At 41.9% G+C, this 26,309-nt stretch overlaps 1 protein-coding gene across 10 annotated transcripts in view; it reads left to right on the top strand.

The window, feature by feature from the left end:
* kiaa1109 (KIAA1109 ortholog) overlaps window positions 1-26,309 on the top strand; it is a 533,049-nt gene that overhangs the window by 71,562 nt on the left and 435,178 nt on the right. For all 10 annotated transcript variants that reach the window (XR_013576358.1, XM_078539938.1, XM_078539971.1 and 7 more), the window contains exons 9-10: window positions 4,559-4,638; window positions 7,896-8,046. Coding sequence is in view for 9 of the 10 variants with exons in the window: in XM_078539938.1 (XP_078396064.1) it covers window positions 4,559-4,638; window positions 7,896-8,046 (231 nt within the window). In the remaining variant the exon portion in view is untranslated. The remainder of the gene's footprint in view (window positions 1-4,558; window positions 4,639-7,895; window positions 8,047-26,309) is intronic.

The raw sequence follows: 26,309 nt of genomic DNA, 5'->3' as shown, positions 1-26,309 counted from the left end.
GGAGAGATTGGATAGACTGGTGTTATTTTCCCTGGAGCAGAGGAGACTGAGGGGGGACATGGTTGAGGCGTATAAAATTGAGGGGCATAGATAGGGTAGACAGGAAGGAACTTTTCCCGTTGGTGGAGGGATCAATAACCAGGGGGCATAGATTTAAAGTAAGGGGCAGGAGGTTTAGAGGGGATGTGAGGAAGAATTTTTGCACCCAGAGGGTGGTGGGAACCTGGAACTCTCTGCCTGAAAGGGTGGTAGAGGCAGAAACCCTCATAACATTTAAGAAGTATTTGGACGTGCACTTGCTATGCCATGGCATACAAGGCTTTGGGCCTAGTGCTGGAAAATGGGATTAGAATAGTTAGGTACTTGTTTGACCGGTGTAGACTCGATGGACTGAAGGGCCTTTTTCTGTGCTGTAGACCTCTGACTCTATAATGAATATCGGTGGACAGTCTATCACCAGAAATGGAAGCAAAAAAAGGGGAGGGAAGTGTTGGAGATGGACCATGTGAAGGTGATAGAGGGGTGGAAATTGGAAGCAAAATTGATAAATTTTTCCAGGTCTAGATGAGAGCATGAAGTGGCACCTAAAACAGTCATCGATGTACCAAAGAAAGAGTTGTGGGAGGGGGACTGAGTAGGATTGGAACAAGGAATGTTCCACATACCTCATAAAGAGACAGGCATAACTGGGGCCTATGTGGGTACCCAAAACCAGACCTTTTATTTGGAGGAAGTGAGACAATTTTAAGGAGAAATTGTTCAGTGAGATAACTAGTTCAGCCAGACAAATGAGAGTGGTGGTGGATGGGGATTGTTCAGGCCTCTATTCAAGGAAGAAGCGGAGAGCCCTCAGACCATCCTGGTGGGGGATGGAGGTGTAGAGGGATTGGATATCCATGGTGAAGAGGAGACGGTTAGGGCTACATGTTCATCGTTGGCTTGCTGCAATGTTCAAGTGAAACCCAACGCAAATTGGAGGAACAGCACCTCATCTTCTGATTCGGCACTTTGCAGCCTTCCGGACTTAACATTGAGTTAAACAACTTCAGATCATGAATTCTGTCCTCTGTCTTCACCCCTTTTTTAACCCCCTTTTTTCTTTCTTTCAAAATTAATTTTTATCTTTTACCCACTTATATTTATTTTCATTCATTTATTCATTATTTTATCCCCATTTTCAATCCATTTCCCCCCCTCCCCCCCACCCCACCCTCACAAGGGCCATCTGTTACTTGTTCATGTTGTTCTTTTCAGAGTACTTACCCTTGTCCTGTTATTATCACATTCTGCTTTCTCACCTTAAAACCACTATCAACATCATTTTTTAGCCCTTACCACTACCATTATCACTCCCTTTATCCTTTTCATGACGTCTTTGTCAATCTCTCCTTTGCCCCACCTATTGCTGGCCTTCTATCAAGCTTCATCTGCACTACCCCCCCTTAAACGGTATAAATATCATTACATTTCTACTTCTCTGTAGCTCTGAAGAAGAGTCATATAGACTCAAAACGTCAATTCTGTTTTCCTCTCCACAGATGTCAGATCTGCTGAGTTTTTCCAGCATTTTCTGTTTTTGTTTCCTTTCAGAATCTCATATGTTTCAATGCAATCACCTCTCATTCTTCTAAACTCCTGAGAGTATAGGCCCAGTTTACTCAGCCTCTCATCATTGGACAACCCTTTCATCCTAGGGACCAAGGTGTTAACCTTCGCTGTACCGCCTCTTTAAGGCAAAAATATTGTTCCTTTAAATAAGGAGAGCAAAACTGCACATAGTACTTCCAGTTGTGGTCTCACCTTGCTACAATTGTAGCAAGAGTTCTTCATTCTTGCAAGAAAGGCCAATATCCAATTTGCCTTCCTAATTGCTTGCTCTGTCTGCATACTAACCTTCTGTTCCTTGCACAACTACACCCAAGTCCCTATGAACATCAATATTTACCAATTTCATGGCATTGAAAAATTATTCTGCTTTTCTATTACTATCAAAGTTACCCTCACTCTTCCCCACATTATACTCCATCCGTCACCTCGTTGTCCACTCTCTTAATTGTCTATATCTCTTTGCAGCCTCTTTGTGTCCTCCTCACAGTTTACATTCCCACCTAGCTTTGTATTGTCAGCAAATTTAGATACGTTACACTCTGTCTCTTTGTCCACATCATTAATATGGATTTTAATTAGCTGATGCTTCAGCACTGATCCTTGTGGCAATCTCCAGCCACAGCATGCCTATTTAAAATGCTCCATTGATCCAAACTCTTAGCTTCCTGTCTGTTTAAAAAATTCCTTGTCCATGCTAATATATTACCCCCAACTCCCATGAGCCCTCACTTGCATATTAACCTTTTTTGTGGCACTCAATCAAATACCTTTTGGAACTGCAAGTATACTACATCTACTAGTTCCCCCTTTGTCTACCCTAGTTCCATCCTCAAAAACTCTAAATTTATTAAACCTGATTTCCTTTTTGTAAAATCAGGTTGATTTTTTCTGATCATACCATAATTTTCTAAGCGCATTGTTAAGACTTCCTTAAGAGATTCCAGCAATTTCCCGATAACTGATGTCAGGCTAGCTGACATGTAAGTTCCCTGTTTTCTCTTTCCGTCCTTTCTTAAATAGCGGCGTTAAATTTGCTAAATTCCAATCCATTGCGACAGTTCTAGAACCTCGAATTTTGGAAAATCACTATCTCTGTAGTTACCTCTTTTAGAACCTTGGGATGAAGGCCATCAAATGCTGGTGTTTTGTTGGATTTTAGTCCCTAACAGGAACTAATTTTTAGTTTCTCCAATAATTTTTCTCTGCTGATGTTAATTATCTTAATTTTCTCATACTTAATAGCCTCTTGGTTTCTCTGTGTTTCTGGTAGGCAATTTATGTCTTATATTTGGTGTCCATCTTCACAGTATTTGTTCAATGCTCCTGCCATTTCCTCATTCCCCTTGATAATTCTCCCGTCTTAGCATAAATGGATCATTTTTGGGTTGGCAAGAAGTAACGAGTGGAGTGCCACAGGGATCAATGCTAGGGCCTCAACTATTTACAACCTATATCAATGATTTGGATGAAGGGACCGAATGTATAGTTGCTAAATTTGCTGATGACACAAAAATAGGTAGGAAAGTGAGTTGTGAAGTGGACATAAGGGGTCTGCAACAACAGGTTAAGTGAGTGGGCAAAATATTGGCAGATATTTGAGTATAATAATGAGAAAATGTGAACTTGTCCACTTTGGCAGGAAAAGTGGCATGTTATCTATAAGAAGGGGGATTGCAGAACTCTTGAGATACTGAGAGATCTGGGTGTCCTGGTACATGAATCACAAAGTTAGTATGCAGGTACAGCAAGTGATTAGGAAGATAAGTGGAATGTTTATTGCAAGGGAAATGGGATATAAAAGTAGGGATGTTTTGTTACAGTTGTACCGGGTATTGGTGAGACCACATCTAGAATACAGTGCACACAGTTTTGGTCTCCTTATTTAAGAAAGGACATGATTGCATTCGAAGCAGTTCAGAGAAGGTTTGCTCGACTCATTGGGATGAGGTGGACATCTTATGAAGGAAGGTTAGACAGGTTGGGCCTGTATACATTAGAGTTTAGATCTTAATGAAACATATAGGATCCTGAGGGTGCTTGACAGAGTGGATGCTGAAAGGATGTTTCCCCTTGTGGGAGAGACTAGAACTAGGGACACGGTTTAAGAAGAAGTGGACTGTCTTCCTCAGAGCAGTTGAGGCAGGTTCGTTGAATATTTTTAAGGGTGAAGTAGATAGTTTCTTGATTAGCAAGGGAATCAAAGGGTATCAGGAATAGGCTGGATAGTGGCATTGAGGCTGCAATGAGATCAGCCATGATCTTATTGAATAGTGGAGCTGTCAAGGCTGAACTGCTAAACCCTTGAGGCTCATATATGATTTTTTTTATCTTAATTCATTTTTTCCCATTTATGATGAAGCATTACATGCTAAGAAATAAAATCTATCCATTGCCAGTATTGAGCACTCCATGGCCTTGTGTAGCAAGAGCGAAATTTAAAGTTTGTTGTGCCTAGTAAAGACATATCATGTGCTTAACTTCCAAGATTCAAACTTTATTCAACATGGACTCTTTGAAATTGGCCATTTTGAAAAGAAAAAGTCAACATATTGCAAAGATGGCCACCAAAGGTCAGATGACCTGGTATGTGTATTCAAAAGTGGCTCACTGTTTCACAAGGACAGAAGGATTCCAGACTAAGAGGTGTCAACTACATTAGATTTCTGGACTCTAAAGGCGTCAAGGGGTATGGGGGGAGAGTGGGAGTACGGCGTTGAGATAGAGGATCAGCCATGATCATATTGAATGGCGGAGCAGGCTCGAAGGGCCGAATGACCTTCTCCTGCTCCTATTTTTTCTGATTCTATATGTAATTGGAAGTATAAACAATGTATTTAGTAATTACTGTACAAAATATTTAGAACTGCATATTGTAGTTCATGGCATTTGTCATACAATTGCAATGTCATTCATGTAATTTGTGTTTTCATTTCATTTTCCTCCACTCTAGACCACCTCGTTTGATGGGAGAGGGTTTTGTCGTAATGCAATCAAATGATGTCGATATTTATTACTACATGGATGAACCAGGTCTGTGTGCATATATCTCTTGTACTATGCTTTGAGCTGGTTTTTTTCCTTTCATTGGCTGTTAGATTCCAGTTGAAAGCTGTTGTAGACCAATTAAAAAAACAATTGATTTTCTTTTCCAATTTGTTTTCTATTTTCTCCCCTTCCTTTTCTGAAACATACTAAGGTATGAATTCTGGAGGGCCTCTAGTACTTACAGTAAGAATACCTACATAGGTATGAGTCTAAATGCAGGCAGGCTATTTGATTGAAGGATGCCAAAGTCAAGCTTGATCATGATTACAAATTCACACTTTCTTGTAGGGTGTTCACCTGTAGTGATCAAGTGCATTTAGTTTTTTGCCCCAAATGGGTGCTATTGAAGCTACTGTATCTTTCCTAGCTGAATTTTGAGTTACACAGATCAGAAAGCTTAATTTATTTACCCACTAAACCTTACGCCTAACTTTTTTATGAATAATTTGATTTCTCTACAATTGCTATTTTGCTTATTAATTATAAAACTTTGTCAGACTAAAAGTCAATTTGAATCTGAACAGTAAAATCCTTGAATATGATTGCTTTGTATCCTTTGTAGCACAATGGCCCCATTTCTCATTTGATGTGGGAACCTTTCTGAACCTCCTATTGATGAAGAGGCCAATGTCACAGACAATTTATCCTTTGGTGCAGAACTTGATATACCCATAGAGAAAGCAGCTATTACCTTTAGCCGACTCACAAAACACACATGGAGTAACATCATGCTGACCCTTAGGACCAAGCTGATAGTTTTTAAGGCCAGTCTTCACAGCATCTTGTTGTATGGCTATGAAACATGGACGATTTTTTTTTTAATAACTGTTTCATGGGAAGTGGGCTTCACTGGCTAGGCCAGCATTTATTGCCCATCCCTAATACTCCTTGAGAAGGTGGCGGTATGAAGCCTTCTTGAACCGCTGCAGTTCATGTGTTCTGGGAATACCTACAGTGCTGTTAGGAAAAGAGTTCCAGGATTTTGACCCAGTGACAGTGAAAGGACTTGATCCTTGACCCTACCCCCAAGTTATTGGTGAGATTTGGTTAGGGACCAATAATGTTTTGTTTAAAGTAGACAAAGTTGAGATTTAAGATACTTGCTAATAAAATAAAGCCACACGATTCCATGGGTTTTGACCAAACAAAAACAAACTTTACCGTAGAAGGTCAGAAAGATAAAATATTTTACACTATCTATTTTCTATTCTAACATTCAGGGTAAGTACGAGGTGCATGTGAATTGGTGGTTGGACACACCGCACTACGCAATAAATGACACATGTGACCAAATCAGATTCCATGGATTTTTCAACAACTCTTTTTATATTGAAACTAATTTTCCATTTACACACCTATTCTACAAGTTTATTAACCTCCTTGTATTTTGTTGCTATCTTCCTTAGTATTAACTATAAATTTACAATTTAGTGCCATTTGCAATTTTTTAAACTGTACTTCCAGTTACTGAGCTCAAACCCGTAATAGTGTAAATGTAAATAGTGGACAGTGATCCCAGCACCGATTCTTGTGGAAGACCACTTCCCACCTTCTGCCAGTCTGAGTAAATACCTTAAAGCCCTACTCCTTTGTTTACTGATTTGTAAGTGGCTTGTTATCAATTCTTGTTCTTGCTTGAGTCTATTATGCAGTACCTTTTATCAAAGGTCTTTTGAAAATTCAATTATATCACAATCTGCTGCATTACCCTTTTCTATACTTTTGTTATTTCTTCAAAAGATTCAATGAGGTAGTTATGTAAGACCTTCCCTTTTGAAATCCATGCTGTTATATTTTTGGTTTTGAGAGGTTTCTCTGTTATATCGTTGAGTAAAGATTCCATTATATCTTCTACCACATTCCATTATCTTCACTGCCATGATTTGTATTGTACTGAAAATTAAATCATGTCTTAAAAATATAAACAAGGAGTTAGAATGGAGTTGTTACTTCATTGATTCACATTCAATTTCACTCCATTTCAAACTTCTTTTCCCCCTCATCTTAGGAGAGTTTGGGAAGGCTACCTGCTTTTGTTCATTAACAATTTTTGAAGGTCTGGACTAATAATTTTGACACACTTGCCCTTTGATTTACCAATCTCTTGGACACACTATAGCAGGGGTGGCCAAACCTTCTGAACTTTGAGTTGCATATGATAATCTTCAGACATTCAAGAGCCGTAAGACATGGACAACCTTTGCAGACATATTTCTATTAGTATTGCACACAATTCTGTGAGGAAGTATTCAGCTTTTTCATCTCTAATCTTTTCAGGCTTTCTTCACACAGCTTTTTCCTGTTTTTGTCCAGGCTTCCTTCTCTCACAATTCAGATCATGACAAGTACAAACCTGCTTCACTGACACAATCAGAGCTAGTACATGCTCACTGCTTAACTGATTTTGGCAGCCTTGCTCTTCCAATGTGGAAAATCAGTCAAAAGGTTAAAAAAATATTATTTTACTTGAAAAAAGTTATAATCACCTACTGAACAACAAATTTGAATAAGAGTACCTGTGTCCCAGTACAGTAGATTCTTACACTCTTGTCCTGTATTAAACTGTTTCCTCCCTTTCCAAACAGAGGCCCCAAGTTGGAGGGTCAGTAGCGAGAAGGTGGGCTAGGGAGCTGGAGAAAATGCTGCTGAAGGTCACGTGGCCCTATGTAAGACCAGTGGGAAACTATGAAAGAAATCTCATGATGGCTCTGGAACGAATAGCTGATCTTAACCTTCCTCTCAGTGCTGCTGCCTGTTCTCCGGTTCTCTCCTTCTGTGAAGCTGTTTGTGGCTTATGCTGCAGCTGGCTGTTTACCTCCCTCCAGAGTGTGATTTAATGAGTTTCACAGCGCAAGGAATGAGCCACTCTCCGTGTGCCAGCTAGTCGTATTTTGGCCATCCCTGCACTACAGCCTCGTTTGAAGTTCTTTTTACTGTCTTATGGATTTTTCTTTACCAATAACTAATTAAAACATCTCCCTCAAATGTTGCCTTGCATGTAATTTCGTGTATGTGTGAATCTTCTATTTCACTGAATTAAAACATTGATAAATTTTCAGGGTTAGGTGGAAGAGCAGGGGAGTGGGACTAATTGGCTAGCTTGTTCAAAGAGCTAGCACAAGAGGCCAAATAGTCTCTGCTGTACAATTTTAGGATTCAGATGGTATATTGTTCTTCTGTTTATCTGCCAGCTATTACAAGACATGGGTGTATGTGGTTTTAATGATTATTATTTTGTGTAGGTGTTGTACCTGAAGAAACGGATGAAAATGCTGAAGAGAGTCCAGGCAGTGAAAGTACAAAATTACAAGATTTACCACCATGTTGGGGACTGGATATTGTTTGTGGTAAAGGAACGGATTTCAACTATGGACCATGGGCAGATAGACAAAGGTAGTAAAAAGATATCTTGTTACACCGTGCTCTGCTGAGCTCTCGAACAGCTAGTGAGAAAACATTTTTGAACATTCATTACCCTGACACTAAACTCACCCTTACTAACTGATATGTGATTTTTGAGGCACACATGTCAAATTAAGCTTTTCTTTGTTACAGATTGGGTTAAAGCTTGAAGAGCATTACATCTTGGGAGTGTTGCTTTCAAGTTGTGTGATCTTCAAAATAAAGTATGGAACAGAACAGATAAAAGAAAAATACTGCGTATGCTGGAAATCTGAACAAAAACAAAAATACCTGGAAAAACTCAGTAGGTCTAACAGCATTTGCGGAGAGGAATACAGTTAACGTTTCGAGTCCATATGACTCTTCATCAGAACTGAGGGAATATAGAAATGAGGTGAAATATAAGCTGGTAGAGGGGGGTGGGACAGGTAAAGCTGGATAGAGGGCCAGTGATAGGTGGAGATAAAGGAGAGATTGCCAAAAATGTCATAGACAAAAGGACAAAGGGGTGTTGACGGTGGTGATATTATTTAAGGAATGTGCTAATGGGGACATGAAGGGTAGCAAGCAGGACAAGCTAGTGGCAGATGGCCCTAGTGGGGGTGGGGTGGTGGTGGGGGAGGGGGTGGGGGGGAAGGGATCAGAATGGGCTAAAAGGTGGATATAAAAAAAAATCAAAATAAATTTAAAAGTAGATTTAAAAATAGGTGGGAAAAGAAAAATATATTTTTTAAAAAATTATAAATTATTGGAAAATGGGGGATCGGACAGGGGGTGGGGATGGAGGAGAGAGTTCATGATCTGAAATTGTTGAACTCAATATTCAGTCCGGAAGGCTACAAAGTGCCCAGTTGGGTGATGAGGTGCTGTTCCTCCAGTTTGCGTTGAGCTTCACTGGAACATTGCAGCAGGCCAAGGACGGACATGTGGGCATGAGAGCAGGGTGGTGCGTTGAAATGGCAAGCGACAGGGAGGTCTGGGTCATGCTTGTGGACAGACCGAAGGTGTTCTGCAAAGCGGTCACCCAGTCTGCGTTTGGTCTCTCCAATGTAGAGGAAACCGCATGCATGACCCAGAACTCCCTGTTGCTTGCCATTTCAACACACCACCCTGCTCTCATGCCCACATGTTCATCCTTGGCCTGCTGCAATGTTCCAGTGAAGCTCAACGTAAACTGGAAGAACAGCACCTTATCTTCCGACTGGGCACTTTGCAGCCTTCCGGACTGAATATTGAGTTCAACAATTTCAGATCATGAACTCTCTCCTCCATCCCCACCCCCTTTCCGATCCCCCTTTTTCCAATAATTTATAATTTAAAAAAATATATATTTTTCTTTTCCCACCTATTTTTAAATCTACTTTTAAATTTATTTCGATCTATTGTTTTATCTCCACCTTTTGGCCCATTCTGATCCCTCCCCCCCCCCCCAACCCCCACTAGGGCCATCTGCCACTAGCTTGTCCTGCTTGCTACTCTTCATGTCCCCATTAGCACATTCCTTAGATAATATTACCACCATCAGCACCCCTTTGTCCTTTTGTCTATGACATCTTTGGCAATCTCTTCTTTGTCTCCACCTATCACTGGCCCTCTATCCAGCTTTACCTGTCCCACCCCCCTCTACCAGCTTATATGGAACAGTATAGTTTTGTTTTTGTATTTTTCCTCAGTTCCGAAGAAGAGTCGTATTGGACTTGAAACGTTAACTCTGTTTCTTTTTCCATAGATGTTGCCAGGCCTGCTGAGATTTTTAAATGTTTTCTGTTTTTATTCTATGTTTTCCTCCTTAATTAGAAAGATTCAGCCCATGGTTATGTGTATAGCTGTTATTGATGCTGTTTGGTTAACCTCCCAAGAAATTCATTGGAGCAGAACTGCAAAAAAAGGCATGACTCAAGAGATTGTTGACCAGGGATTGTGGAGATGGGACCATTCTGGTGCTTCTGTGCATGGTGGGTGATGCTGACTTTGGGAGGAATAGGGAGGGTAAACTGGGATGGTGGGAGAATTGGTATTTGAGCAGTATGGTTATCCTTCTTGGTCTGTAGCCAATATGAAAATAAACTGTGCATTTGAATAATTGGTAAGAGCTAGAGGATATAATCAATGCTCCTACACTAAGAACATTTTTAAAAAGAAACAAGGCCAAAATTCTGGCCGTCGGGCAACCAATTGTGATGTTAGTGCGCAAGATAAAGCCTTATTTGATTTTTCTTTCTGAAACTGGGAAATTCAACTGTCTGATGCTTTTGTTATGAGTCAGAGCTAATAATACATTGTTAAAACTCACCTACTGTTGATTTTTCACTTTTGCAGTGTTCTTTTAAAAAAAATTGTCCATGTTTACTTTGGAAGGAGTTTCTTTTTACGAAAAAATGTTGAAGTAACCGTTGACGTTAAGAATGTCTTCTGTCACAGTTTTTTAAAAAGTTATTTCCCATAAAATGAATATAGCACATTAGTCACTTCAACCCAGAGATATCATAGAAACATAAAAACTAGGAGCAGGAGTAGGCCATTCGGCCCTTCGAGCCTGCTCTGCACATTCAATATGATAATGGTTGATCCTCTATCTCAACGCCATATTCCCACTTTCTCTCCATACCCCTTGATGCCCCTAATATCCAAAAAAATGATCAATTTCTTTCTTGAATATACTCGGTGACCTGACCTCCACAGCCTTCTGTGGTAGAGAATTCCACAGGTTGACCACCCTGAGTGAAGAAATTTTTCCTCGTCTCAGCCCTAAATGGCCTGCCCTGTATCCTGAGGCTGTGGTCCCTGGTTCGAGACTCCCCAAACAGGGGAAACATCCTCCCTGCATCTAGTCTGTCTAGCCCTGTTAGAATTTTATACGTTTCAATCAGATCCCCTCTCATTCTTCTAAACTCTAGTGAATACAGGCCCAGGCAAACCAATCTCTCCTCGTACGACAATCCTGCCATCCCTGGCATCAGCCGAGTGAGTCTTCGCTGCACTCCCTCTATGGCAAGTATATTCTTTCTTAGGTAGGGTGACCAAAACTGCACGCAATACTCCAGGTGTGGTCTCGCCAAGGCCTTGTATAACTACGGTAGGACATCCCTACTTCTGAACTCTCATCCTCTTGCAATGAAGGCCAAAATATCATTTGCCTTCCTAATTGCTTGCTGCACCTGCCTGTTTACTTTCATTGACTGGTGTACAAGGACAACCCAGATCCTTTTGTACATCCACATTTCCCAATATATCACCATTTAAATAATATTCTGCCTTTGTTTTTCACTCTGAAGCGTGTAACTTCACATTTATCCATGCTATACTGCATCTGCCATGAGTTTGCCCACATACACAACTTGTCTAAATCACCCTGAAGCCTCCTTGCATCCTCCTCTCAATTCTCAGCCCCAGTTTTGGCATCCACAAACTTGGAAATATTGCATTTGGTTTCCTCATCCAAGTCATTGATATATATGGTGAATAGCTGGGGCCCAAGGACTGATCCCTGCTGGTACACCACTAGTCACCACCTGCCATCCGGAAAAGACCCATTTATTTCCACTCTCTGTTTCCGGTCTGTGAACCAATTCTTAATTCATGCCAGTATATTACCATCCCATGTTCTTTAATTTTGCCCACTAGCCTCTTATGTGGGACCTTATCAAAAGCCTTCTTGAAATCCAAATACACCACATCCATTGGTTCTCCCTTATCTACTCTACTAGTTACAACTTCAAAAAAACTCCAGTAGATTAGTTAAACATGATTTCCATTTCATAAACCCATGCTGACTTTGTCTAATCCCGTTAATGCTTTCCAAGTGTTCTGTTACTGCATCTTTTGTAGTTGACTCTAGCATTTTCTCCACCACTGATCTTAGGCTAACTGGTCTGTAATTCTCTGTTTTTTCTCTCCCTCTTTTAAATAGTGGGGTTACATTTGCCACCTTCCAATCTGTAGAAACTGCTCCAAAGTCTATAGAATATTGGAAGATGACCACCAATGCATCCAGTATTTCCAGGGTCACTTCCTTTAGTACTCTGGGATGTAGATTATCAGGCCCTGGGGATTTTTCAGCCTTTAACCACGTTAATTTCTCTAGCACCATTTTCTTTACTAATACTGATTTTCTTCCATTCCTCTCTCTCGCTAGACCTTTGGTTCCCTAACATTTCTGGGAAATTATTTGTGTCCTCTTTTGTGAAGACAGAACCAAAATATGTGTTCAATTCTTCTGCCATTTCTTTGTTCCCCATTGTAATTTCCCCCATTTCTGACTGTAGGGGACCTACGTTTGTCTTCGCTATCCTTTTCTCTTCACATATTTATAGAAGCTTTTACAGTCAGTTTTTATGTTCCCTGCAAGTTCACTCTCATACTCCATTTTCCCCTTCTTGATCAATCTTTTTGTCCACTTTTGCTGAATTCTAAACTGCTCCCAATGATTGGGCTTGCTGCTTTTTCTAGCAATTTTATGTCTCCTTTTGGATCTAATACTATCCCTAATGTATTTTGTAATCCATGGTTGAGCCACCTTTCCTGTTTTATTTTTGCACCAGACAGGAATGAATAATTGTTGTAATTCATGCATAAGTTCCTTAAATATTAACCATTGCCTATCCACCGTCAACCGTTTTAGTCAGGGTCCCCAATCTATCATTGCTAACTCGCGCCTCATACCCTCGTAGTTCCCTTTTATTTAGATTCAGGACCCTAGCTTCCGATTCAACTTCTTCACTCCCCATCTTAATGGACAATTCTTTCATTTTATGGTTGCTCTTCCCCAAGGGACCCCACACAACAAGATTGTTAATTAATCCTTTCTCATTGCACAATACCCAGTCTAGGATAGCCTGCTCTGCAGTTGGTTCCTCAACGTATTGATCTAAAAAACCATCACGTACACACTCCAGGAAACCCTCCTCCACAGTATTATTGCTAGTTTGGTTTGTCCAATCTATATGTAGATAAAAGCCACCCATGATTATAGTGATACCATTATTGCATGCATCTCTAATTTCCTGTTTAATGCCTTCCCTTACATCTCCTGTTTGGGGGGCCTATAGACAACCCCCAACAATGTTTTCTGCCCCTTTTGGTGTTTCTTATCTCCACCCAAATGGATTCCACATCATGATTTTCCGAGCCAATATCCTTCCTCACTATTGCATTGATTTCCTCCTTTACTAACAGTGCTACCCCACCTCCTTTCCCTATTTGTCTGTCCTTCCTAAATATTAACTACCCCTGGATGTTCAGTTCCTATCCTTGGTCACCCTGCAGCCATGTCTCCATAATTGCAACTATATCATAACTCTTTATATCTATTTGCGCTGTTAATTCATCTACCTTATTGCGAATGCTCTGTGCATTAAGATACAATGTCTTTAGACTTGTCTTTTTAAACTTGTTATCATCTTAGCTTTATTTTGCACTATGACCCCATTTGTTTTTCGACCTTGTTTTTTTTCCGCCTTCCTTCTTTTGCTTCCTTCTTTTCTGTTTTTCGTTTCTATCCTTGTTTCCCCCTCCTCTATCTCCCTGCTCAGGTTCCCATCCCCCTGCCATTCTAGTTTAAACCCTCCCTGACAGAAATCGCAAACATCCCCCACCGAGGACATTGTTCCCGGTCCTGCCCAGATGCAACCTGTCCTGTTTGTACTGGTCCTGCCTTCCCCAGAACCAGTCCCAATGTCCCAGGAATCTGAATCTCTCCCCTCTACACCATTTCTTCAGCCACATATTCATCCGATATATCCTGTTATTTCTATTCTCGCTCGCATGAGGCACTGGTAGTAATCCTGAGATTACTACCTTTTGAGGTCCTATTTTTAAATTTGTGTCCTAACTCCCTATATTCAGCTTGTAGGACCTCATCCCTTTTTTTAACCTATATCGTTGGTACCAATATGTACCACGACCACTGGCTATTCGTCCTCCCACTTCAGAATGCCCTGCAGCCTCTCCGAGACATCCTTGACCCTGGCACCAGGGAGGCAACATACCATCTTGGAGTCTCTTTTCCGGCTGCAGAAACACCGGTCTGTTCCCCTTACTATTGAATCCCCTATCACCAAAGCCCTGCCACTCTTCTTTCTCACCTGTTGTGCAGCAGAGCCACCTGTGGTGCCATGGACTTGGCTCCTGCTGCTTTCCCCTGAGAATCGTCTCCCACAGCAGTATCCAAAACGGTATATCTGTTAGAGAGGGGGATGGCCACAGGGGACTCCTGCACTACTTGCCTTCCTCTACTCTGCCTGGTGGTCAACCATCCTTTTTCTGCCTGTTTAGTCTTTGCCTGCAGTGTGACCACCTCACTGAATGTGCTGTCCACGACAATCTCAGCATCGCGATGCTCCACAGTGAATCCACCCGCAGCTCCAGCTCCAGCTCCGAAATGTAGTTAGCCAGTAGCTGCAGCTGGACACACTTCCTGCACACGGGGTGAGAGACACTGGAAGTGTCCATAACTTCCCACATAGCGCAGGAGGAGCATATCATGGGTGCAAGCTCTGCTGCCATGAGTTCCCTTTAGATTAAGCTCATTAGTTACTCCCTTTAAAGAATACTGACTACTCTAGGGGCCTTATTGATGCTGACACATCAACTTTTACAAACTAAAACTTCAAGGTTTAACAGTGTGGATTAATAACCAGAACTAACTCATTGCAAAGTGCACAATTATTGGTTACCAGTTTGTGGCTTGGTGCATTTATTCCTAATTGAATAACTCATAATCTAAGCTGATGCCTCAGTGCATTACTGAAGGAACATCTGTGAGAGATACTGTCTCCTGGATGAGATGTTGATGCCAAGTCAGGTGCATGTAAAAGTCCCACAGCACTTCCCAAAGGTGATCAAGGGCATTTTTATAGTGTACTGACTAATATTTATCTCTCTACCGGCACCAACAAAAACAGACTATCTGGTCATTGATCTTGTTGCTGCTGGTGATAAGTTGTGCTCAAGTTGACTATCATGTTTGCCAACACAACAATAACTACCCTTTTAAAAACTCAATGTCTGTTAAATGTTTTAGGGTGCCCTGAGAACATGAAACGTGTCACTCAAATGCGAGTTTGTTTATCCTTTCCTGCTTATGCAGAGATTTTGGTACTGATATAAAAATAGAATAAAATGTAATGTGAAACAAACAGAAAACTATTCATGTTGAAAATTCAGTTTTATTTTATTAATTCATTTTAGTTGAGGACAATAACTCCAGCTTCATGATGAAGCATCGATATTTATTTAACTTTTATTTAAAATTCATGGAATAACACCATTGACATGAAATGTAAAAATATTTATAATGCTTACAATACTTTTAAACCCAATATGTATTAAGTCATTATTCTGGCATGTTACAAAGTGTTATGCTAGTGTTTCATGGTATTAGGTTTAGATTCTCTCAGCTAGTAAATTACATTGTTGATGGGCCCACAAAATGATTCATGAGGTAGCTGCTACAACAATATATTCTGTGCTTTTTCTGCATATTGCTCTGCTTTCTTTGGTTGTGACACAGTGACAGAGATTGATGCTTAACTTCAAGTGCTGATTAATTCAGGCTTATCAATGTGCTGGAATAATTATGCACATAAAATTCATTTGAAAATGTAACAGTGAGATTGCAAGGTTCTTTCATTGATGTGCCCTTTTAAAAATGTCCTTTGCTGAATAAATAAAAGAAAACAGCCCAGTTGAAACTCTTCAGTATTTAGCAGGTATGTCTTTGCAAGAGTTTTAGTAAAGAACAACAGTGGGTGTGTGAAATGTTCATGTTATTCCTCTTGAACTGTGAAAATGCCCAGCAGTATCATAAATATAGGTTTTGTCCTTTCAAGCTTGGATTGTAACTGGAGAGAAGCAATGGTGGTGATTGTAGTAGTGACAATTTTAGATGTTGAACTAAGAATATCATACAGAAGTTCGGACCATTGTGTTAAATAACCTTTGACAATTCTGGAATATGATGGCAAAGCAGAAAATTTGGATTAAAAATAATCACAAAATTAATTTAACCATTTTTTTTCAAAAGGCTACAAAGGTGGAAGTGAGGAAATGTAAATTCTTCACAGCTTTATTTAATAGCTTGTAGTGAAGGCCTGGAGTATGTGGTGTGTCTCTTTTTCACTTTTGGAAACGCATGAGGGAAGTCTATGGAGCTGGAGAGAGCAGGAAAGTCGATGGCCGAGGATCACTGGTTAATTATACCAAATACTGCAGAAAGGACATGGAAGAATAACCAGTGCTAAATGAACCATGGCCACAGTTGTAGAAGTTATAATTTGTGAATTTGACTAGGGATGTCTTGATATTGTGAACAGGTTGGACTTGAGGAGTTTGTAAAGGTGTTTCATGCTCCAGGATAAGATGGATGTGTTGAGGGTGATTTTGTTGAAGAAGATATGATGTTTCCGAATGGTAGAAGGAAGGTTCCAGAATAAAAAAGGCCTTTCACAAAATCTTGATTGTGTTGCATTTGGGCATCCCGTTGCAAGCTTCACAACACAGTAAGTGCTCACTTAAAGTTGTAGTTGCGTTCCTGAAAATCATTACTTTAGGTGAAACGACTTTAAGCAAATCACATTTTCTCATTAAAACCATTGTAAAAGCTGTAGTGAGGTTCTGTAGGTCCTTCCTCAACAGAAAAGAAATATTATACTTTTTAAGTTGAAATATTTTACATTGCTAAATTCCCATATTAGTAAATGAAATAACTTTTAAAATAAAATATTTAAAAAAATATAAAAGACATGGTATCTTTCTACTTGCAGTACTCCCGCTCAATGCCGATCCTGCTTGCCACACATTCCGCTGTCTGACCCTCCTGGTTGCTGTGGACCATTCCTCTTGTCGGCTCTCCAGTTTGTAGCCTCTGTCACTCCCTGGCTCACCTCTTGCCAATCCTTGGACCTGTGGCCTCTCTGGTTCCCTAACCCACCCTCTTGCTCATGACCCTTGAGGCTGTGACCACTTTCGCTCCCTAACCTATCCTCTTGCTGCCGACCCTCCGGGCTTGCAGCCTTTCCTGCTCCCTAACCCCACCTCTCGCTGATCCTTCCTCTCTCCTAACCTCTGGCACGCCGCTTCCTCCTCCTGAACCCTCACTGAGCACAGCCTCTGGAGATGAGCGGCTAGCAGAGGGAGGAGCAGCTTTGACTTTCAGGGGCTAAGTTCTTTTCATGGGTTTGTGATCAGTTTCACTTCTTTTTGATCAGAAATCTCCCTTCTCACTCCTGCTCAGGTTTTAAAGCCACCAGGAACAGTCCCCACATCCATAATGACGGACGTGGAGTAAGCGACACCTCTGCCCTGCTGGTTTTACTGCAGTGGAGAGGAGTTATGCCCCGACCTAGTGTCCTGAACATATTCAATCCATTGTTGAGTAAATTGTCCCATTGCCGGATCAGGGATCTGTTACCAGGAGATTTCTGATCAAAACAGGTTGAAGTTGATCTTTAAACCACTTGAAGAAAGCTTACCTTATGCAGGTTGAAGCTGTTCCTCCTGCCTCTTGCCGCTCATCTGCAGTGCCCTTGCTTACAGCAAGGATTCAGGAGTGGGAAGCGGTGAGCGGGAGGGTCAGCGAGAACAAGGATCATTGAGAGGATGGGTCAGGGAGTGGGTGAAGCTACGAGCCTGGAGGATCAGCAGCTAGAGGGTGGGTTAGGGAGCGGGAGATGCTGTGAACTGGAGGGTCAGCAGTGAGAGGGTGGGTTAGGGAGTGCAGAAGCCACAAGCTGAAGGGTCAGCAGCGAGAGGATGAGTCAGAACTGTAGAGGCCCTCAAATAGTGCTGATTGGGTCATGTGGCCCTACGTCAGACTCAGGAATATTGGGCACTAAACTGAATACATGCCCCATTAGCTAACTGTCCTTAAAGTGAAGCACCATTAAGCAGGGCAATGTTAAATGAGAACTTGACTGTAGATTCACTAGGGTGTTGTTTATGAATAGACACTTTGGAAGTAGGAACTCTTCTCCTTAGGCAGAGAATGTTAAGGGCATTTCTGATAGAGGTTTTCAAAATTATGAAGGCTTGTGATATGAATAGTGATAAATTGTCTCCAGTTGTTGGTGAGACAGTAATTAGAGAACACAAGACAAAAAGAATTAATTGAGTAAATGAGAGATTAAAGACCAGAACTGTTGACAGTACTTGAAATATGGTCCAACCAAGGTTATTTACAAGTTTCACATAACTTATCTACTTTTCAATTCTCTCCTGTAAATAAGGCACAAAAGAGCTTGTACTGTGACTGGTAATCCCTTTCTTGTCTTTAACCTTTAATCTTTTTCTCTTCTTTCCTTTTTTGACATATTTTCTCTTTGAATCTCTCTTTCCCCCTTTGCAGCCCTTTCTCTCTTCTGCAACCATTCTTGTTCTCTATCCTTTGTTCATTGGAGCCTCATCTCTCTATCCCTTCTCAACATTTTCTTGTCCTTTTTTTCTCTCTTTTTAGTATTAGTGTGAGATTCCCTTTTTGTGTATTGTAAGCTCGAAATAAGGGATCCTGTGCGTTCTCCCTCCTTATTCTCAATGCATTGGAATCAAAACTTATTCTGCAGTTTTCTGCTCTTTAACTCATTCTTTGCAAGGACTTAAACTGTGGAACCCAGTTTGTCTTATAAATATTTCTTAAAAACCCAAATATGTCACTGGTTACTGATCTCATTTAACCTTTTGCGGTATTCTGCTCTTTGGCCCTTCACCAGAGTAAATTCACAGCCCAGTGCAAAACTGAGATAGACAGACCAGGAAAGTCCCAGATTAAAACCTCAGTCTGTGCTAAATTGGTTGGGGTGACAATAGACGAGCTGCACTTGGGGCTCCACTTCTCGCTTGTGTGGAGAAAAATTACTTGGCAAAAACAGAATTACCTGGAAAAACTCAGCAGGTCTGGCAGCATCGGTGGAGAAGAAAAGAGTTGACGTTTCGAGTCCTCATGACCCTTCAACAGAACTGAGGGTTGTTTCTTTTTGATAGCCATTGATTCTTGATTGAAGGTGTGTGTGTATTGAATTCAGATGAAAGCAGGATTTGGCTCAGTGATGGTACCCCAATTATCAGCTAAATTAATTTTGTAACGTTAGCCACTTGGGTGATGTATGACAGAGTGGCAATGTGAGTGTAGCCTACATATAAACCTATCAATAAGATCATGGCTGGTCTGATATGGCCTTAACTCTACTTTTCTGCCTGTCCCCCATAAGATTTTTACTCCCTCGTCAATCAAAATTCTAACTTGGCCTTGAATATATTCAATAATCCAGCCTCTACTGCTCGCTGGGGGAAGAGAAACCCAAACATTAATGGCCCTCTGGGAAAAGAAATTCCTCCTCCTCCTCCCCAACTTAAATGGGAGACCTCTTAGTTTGAAACTGTCTCCCCTCTTTCTAGATTCCTTCCACAAGGAGAAACATCCTCAGCATTTATCCTGTCAAGTCCCCTCAGAATCTTCTGTTTCAACAAGGTCACGCGTCATTCTTCTAAATTCCAATGAGTATCGGCTCAACTTGCTCAACCTTTCCTCATAAGACAACTCCTTCGTCCCAGTAATCAGCCTAGTGAACCTTCTCTGAACTGCCTCCAATACAAGTATGTCCCTCCTCAAATAAGGTGACCAGAACTGTACACTGGTGTGGTCTCACCAATGCCCTGTACAGTGGTAGCAAGACTTGCCTACTTTAATACTTCATCCCTCTTGCAATAAAGGCCAACATTCCATTTGCTATCCAAATTACTTGCAATACCTTCATGCTGATGCTTTGTGATCCCTCTGTACCACAGCATTCTGCAGTCTCCCTTCATTTAAATAATACTCTGCTTTTCTATTCTTTCTGCCAAAGTAAACAACCTCACATTTTCCCACATTATACTGTTATGACCACAGCAGATGTTAATTGCTGCGAAAACCAAATCCCAGAGGGAAACTTGGCTTACAGGCCATACCATTTTTTCGCATTCTGAAAACGTACTGATCTCAGCAGCAATAAGTCCAGTAATACTTTTGGGACTTTGAAAATTAGAAGTACAAGTTTCATCAACATTAAGAAAAGAAAACTTAAGCACACAAAATCACAGTTAGGCAGTTAAAATGAGTCTTACAAAACATTCCCCCAAGAGACTCCCTACTTGGTCAAACCCACAAGTAAACACCTTCCAGGCAACACTCCCTTATGGATGTTTAACGATAAATATCTAATAATATTACCCAAGGCAAACTACTGTAGCATTAATAAAGGCATACCACATGACCTCTTAAACTCTCTACCACTGTGCTGTGGAAATTCAAGACTTCAGAACAAGACTGCTTTTTGCAGTCCAGGACTTTTCTGGCTTGACTAGATGGCTGATTCAAACTGCATCTTCTCCCAGCCTAGCGCTGTTTCCAGAAGATCTTCCTTAAACAGCCAGCAGCAACAGCAACTCCTAAGTTCTCCACAGTAACCGTAAAATACCTTTTTACCCCTTTCACCTCGGGTTCCATTTTTCTCATACCTCTTTGAAACTCAAATCCTTCCAAATATAAAATCTTTCATGTTTCTATTTTGTCTCTGCTTTCAGGTCAAAAAAATGTATTATTTCCAGACACCACCATCACCATTCCTGGGTATGACCTGTCCCACCGGCAGGACAGACCCAGCAGAGGTGGAGTGGTATACAGTCGGGAGGGAGTTGCCCTGGGAGTCTTCAACATAGACCCCATGAAGTTTCATGGCATCAGGTCAAACATGGGCAAGGAAACCTCCTGCTGACTACTGCATACTGTGCCTTACCCCCCTCAGCCGATGAATCAGTGCTCCTCCATGTTGAACACCACTTGGAGGAAGTACTGAGGATGGCAAGGGCACACAATGTACCCTGGGTGGGGGACTTCAATGTCCATCACCAAGAGTGGCTCGGTAGCACTACTACTGACCAAGCTGGCCGAGTCCTAAAGGACATAGCTGCTAGACAGAGCCTGAGGCAGGTAGTGAGGGGAAAGCATACTTGATCTCATCCTCACCAACCTGTCACAGATGTATCTGTCCATGACAGTATCGATAGGAGTGACCACCGTACAGTCGTTGTGGAGACAAAGTCCCGTCTCCACATTGAGGATACCCTCCATCGTGTTGTGTGGCACTACCACCGTGCGAAATGGGATAGATTTCGAACCGACCTAGCAACTAAGATTGGGCATCCATGAGGCACTGTGGGCTGTCAGCAGCAGCAGAATTGTACTCGAACACAATCTGTAACCTCATGGCCCGGCATATCCCCTGCTCTACCAACAAGCCAGGGTATCAACCCTGGTTCAATGAAGAGTGCAGGAGGGCATGCCAGGAGCAGCACTAGACCTTCCTTCCATCATAAGGTCAGAAGTGGGAATGTTCACTGGTGATTGCACAATGAGTTCCTCAGATACTGAAGCTGTCTATGTCCAAATGCAGCAAGACCTGGACAATATCCAGGCTTGGATTGACAAGTGGCAAGTAACATTTGTGCCACACAAGTGCCAGGCAATGACCATCTCCAACAAGAGAGAATCTAACCATCGCTGCTTGATGTTCAATGGTATTACCATCACTGAATCCCCCACTATCAACATCCTGGGGTTACTATTGACCAGAAACTGAACTAGACTAGCCATATAAACACTGGCTACAAGAGCAGGTCAGAGGCTAGGAATCCTGCGACAAGTAACTCACCTCCTGGCTCGCCGAAGCCTGTCTGTCATCTACAAGGCACAAGTCAGGAGAGTGATGGAATACTCCCCACTTGCCTGGATGAGTGCAGCTCCCACAACACTCAAGAAGCTTGACACCATCCAGGATAAAGCAGCTTGCTTGACTGGCACCCCATCGACAAACATTCACTCCCTCGACCACCAATGCACAGTAGCAGCAGTGTGTACCTACAAGTTGCACTGCAGGAATTTGCCAAGGCTCCTTAGATAGACTGCACCTTCCAAACCCACAACCATGAGCACCTCGAAGGACAAGGGCAGCAGATAGATGGGAACATCACCACCTGGAAGTTCCCCTCCAAGCCACTCACCATCCTGACTTGGAAATATATTGCCGTTCCTTCACTGTCCCTAGGTCAAAATCCTGGAACTCTCCCTCCACCCCCCCAGCACTATAGGTGTACCGACACCACATGGACTGCAGAAGTTCAAGAAGGCAGCTCATCACCACCTTCTCAAGGGCATCTAGGAATGGGCAAGAAATGCTGGCCTAGCCAACGAAGCCCACATCCCATGAATGAATCAAAATAACCCTTTTCTGTTTACCCATGGAACTGCTGTAATATACAAAAAGTTTCTTGCCACCTCTATCTCCCCTTTGATATTCAAATGAATCCTTAACCTATCTAAAAATGCAAATGTTGCACCCAGCCTATTTACTTGTACCTCAGACCCAGCATAATATCGCATTATAAATGCACACCCAACGCCTCTATCCTTTCCTGTCCTAAACCTCCCAGACAACCTGCCTCTTGTAACCTTTCCCCAGCTTAATTAAAGCATTTACACACACACACACACACACACACACACACAGCCGCCTTCACAGACTAACATAATAATCTGCAAAATTAAAAAAAAAATCCATTCTCACAGTACTCCACCTGCCAAATTTTTGTCCACTCACTTAACCTATCTATATCTCTTTGCGCTCTTTGGGCAGAATTTTGCCCATGGTGGGCGGGCGGGCCCCACTGGCTCGGCAGCGGGTGCGCTTCCTGTGCGGGGGGGGAGCGAGGGATTCCCCAACTGTCAAAGTGCGCTCTTTCGCGCATGCGCGCTGTTGCTGGAGGGTCACCGGTAACGGTTATTGACTTAGTACAAAGTAGAAGAATCCATTCTCTCTTAACTCTAAATTCGCTTTATTCACATTGTTAGGTCATATACATATAGCTTATATGTCTGGTTAGATATAGACATGCAGTTTGCACCAGGTTATACAGTCTTATACCCAAACTAGGATCTAAACGCACACCCACTAGGTTTCTCTGACACTCCCTGAGTGGTCACAGAATATAAAAGCTAATACCTGAAAAGGAGAGCTGACGCTGGCCAAGCATTCCGTTCTCTCTCTCTTTCGATGTCGTCTCTACGTTGCTGACGTAGATTCTTCCACTTCCGCGATGGTTGTTCGTTGGAGTTTTCGCTGCCTCGACGCCTGAAATTCTCCGTTCTTATACTGAATCTTATCTCTTCAAGCTGTGCTGTCTCTCTCCCATTGGTTTAGGCTTACTTGCCGAGTCTGTGGCATCTTCTCATTGGCTCTGTCCTAAGGACTTAGGTAGCATTACCTCGTTACTCTTTTCCTAAATAAGGACTTGTGTTGTATCACATTCCCTTTGTTTTCCAAGAAACTCAGCTACTTCAAACCGGTTCCAGCCAGCTCAGGCCAGTGACTGAACTCGGGTTCCTTCAGGTCAAAAGTTGTTTTTGCCTATGTGTCATCAGTTCGGCTGCAGCCCCTGGCCAACAGCGCGAAAGAGCGCGCATCTCCCTGAGACTAAGTGCTGTCTCAGGGAGATCACTGAAAGTTTTTTAAACATCAAGAATAGACAAATAAAAAATTTATTAACATGTCCCCCTCATGTGACGATGTCACACGAGATGGGACATGTTAATAAAAAGGACATAAAGTTTATTAAACATTTTTAAAACGGACATGAAACCTCATCCCGCCAGTGGATGAGGTTTCATGTTTTTTCTATTCCCCGCTGGGGCTCCTGGCCTGCCCGCCAGCCTTAAGGTTGGACGGGTAGGGCATTTAATGAGCTTAATTATCCTGTCAAGGCCTCAATTGGCCATTGACAGGTCGGCGGGCAGACAGCTGATTTCGTTGTCTGCCTGCCATCCTCAATATTTAAATTGACCGGGATGAAGTTGGGTGTTCTTCCTGATGTCATCCCGCGTCATTTTCGTGTAGGCGAGCAGGCCCTGCCCCCAACTCACCGACGGAAAAATTCTGGCCTTTGTATCCGCCTCTTGGTTTGCTTTCCTGCCTATCTTCGTGCCAGCAAATTTGGTTATAATAGTCAGCTCCTTCATCCAAGTAATTAATATAGATCGTAAACAGTTGAGGACCCAGCACTGATTGTTGTATTCATGCTTAACGAACTTTTATAATGAATTAGCACCATCATTATGAAAATGATAGTGTGAAAAATAAAAAAGCAAGTTAGACAGTTAATCGTTTGTTCACCTTAATTGTGCAGTTAAAATTAATGTAAAAGTAAGTGACCAAATGTTATGGGCCATTACTGAAACAAGAAATATTTTGTCAGTCCCCTGAAATCATTCAGACATTGTTCAATTAAAATTCTTAATTTTAATTTGGAATTAATAAATAGCATTTCATATTGATTATAGTATGTATTTGAAAAAAGATCTATGATAGGATATTGTGTCAGTAACTTAACATTTCATTCAATAGTGATGCTGAAGGGGTCAGCAACTAGGGGTGAGAACTATGAGTTACATTAAAAGTCTATCATGATGTCAAACTCTTTGCAACATTATCATAACATATGAAGGACCTGGCTGGATTGTTTTTGCGATTAAATCAGATTTATTTTTCTGCCAATACATCAGGTAACATTTAATATAGGTCAGACCTTTCAGCTGGTTTTTGTTGTTCAAAATGTTACATTGGAAAGATAGTGAGAAAAATACTTTCACAGTTCTTTTAATGTGCCTTGCATTTTGTTTTAGTGCTTATATTACCTACTCATCAGAGTTACTTTGTATATCCATAGATTAGTGCACTTCGCTGGTTTTTAGCCATTTCAATAATTTACCAATGTTTATTTTGCACAATCTCACCTAAAATTTTAAATAAATCTAATTATTCGCATTACTTTTCCATACTGCTGTAGGCATTCTTTGATATTAATGAGCTATGCAACGTCATGTTGCAATTTTTGCTCCTTCTAGGTGGTCTGTGTTTTAGATCTTAACTCCCATCAACAGGTCCTGTCGTTACATAGTTTGATTGTCATACGTAGAATTACACGGAATTTACAGGAAACAAGTCATTTGGTTCAGCTGGCCTTTGGTCTCTGCTGGTATTCATGCTCCAGCTGAGCTGACTCATTTCATCTAACCACATCAGCATAACCTTCTATTCATATGTCTCTTGTGTATTTATCTAGCTTCCCTTTGAAGGCATTTATGCTGTTTGGCTCAAATACTCCATGGCCTGAATTTTATGCTGCCCCGCCGGCAGGTTAGTAGGCAAGTGGTGAGTGTAAAATTCCTCAGATGAGGTACCAACTGGGTTCCAGTCTGTCCTGACCTCCCAGCAATTTAACACTGGGATGGGCGAGGCCTTGGACAACCTGTCCACCCTTGCGCCAATTGAGGCCCTTAAGTGGCCAAGTATTGACCACTTGAGGGCCGTTTTCTGCCCAGCCTCAGTTTTTAGGCTGGTGGGAGGAGTTCCTGGGTATAGAGGAAGCCCAAATATAATCGGGTTCAGGTCTCGAGTGGGAAGGGGGGTGCGCCTCCATCAGCTGTCTCCTTTTAATTTCGGCCCCCCCCCTCCCTTGCCCCCGGCCTATCCCCCGACACCCTAATCACCCCCGGCACCCTCCCCAAGGCCTCCTCTATCCTCCCTGCCCTGAGACCCCCAAAACCTATCTCTTCCTGGGATTTGGGCTCTGGGGACTATATGCACTCCCAGTCCTGTCCCCTGCAGCTTCTGATTGGCTGGCAGCTCTCTAACGCAGGATTTCACAGAATCGCTTCCTCCCAGTGTGTTCCTCGCTGACAATTCGGATGGTAGGAAGGGAAGCCTTGCCATCCTAAAAGTCCTGGTCCATGTGTGTAGTGCCCCTAGTCAAACTATTCCAGTACAGCTACAAAAGTGGAATCCACCCGACACAATGTGAAAAATTGCCAAGGTTCGTCCTGTCCACAAAATGCGGGACGAGTCCAATCCAGACATAATCAGTAAACTAATTGAAAGTGTTGCTGACAGTGCTACCAAATGGTACTTGTTCACCAATGCTCAGTTTGGTTTCTGCCAGGACCACCCTGCTCCAGACCTGGTTACAGTCTTGGTCCAAATGTGGACCAAAGAGCTAAATTCCAGAGTTGAGATGAGAGTGACTACCCTTGATATTGAGGCAGCATTTGACTGTGTGTGGGGTCAAGGAGCTCTAGTAAAATTGAAATCAATGGAATAAGGAGAAAACTCTCCACTGGCTGGGAGTCATAACTAGTACAAAGATGGTTGTGATTGTTCAAGGCCAATCATCTC

Source organism: Cetorhinus maximus, chromosome 1, assembly GCF_964194155.1.
Source record: "Cetorhinus maximus chromosome 1, sCetMax3.hap1.1, whole genome shotgun sequence".
Lineage (NCBI taxonomy): Eukaryota > Metazoa > Chordata > Chondrichthyes > Lamniformes > Cetorhinidae > Cetorhinus > Cetorhinus maximus.
This window is presented reverse-complemented; position numbering and strand designations above follow the sequence as displayed.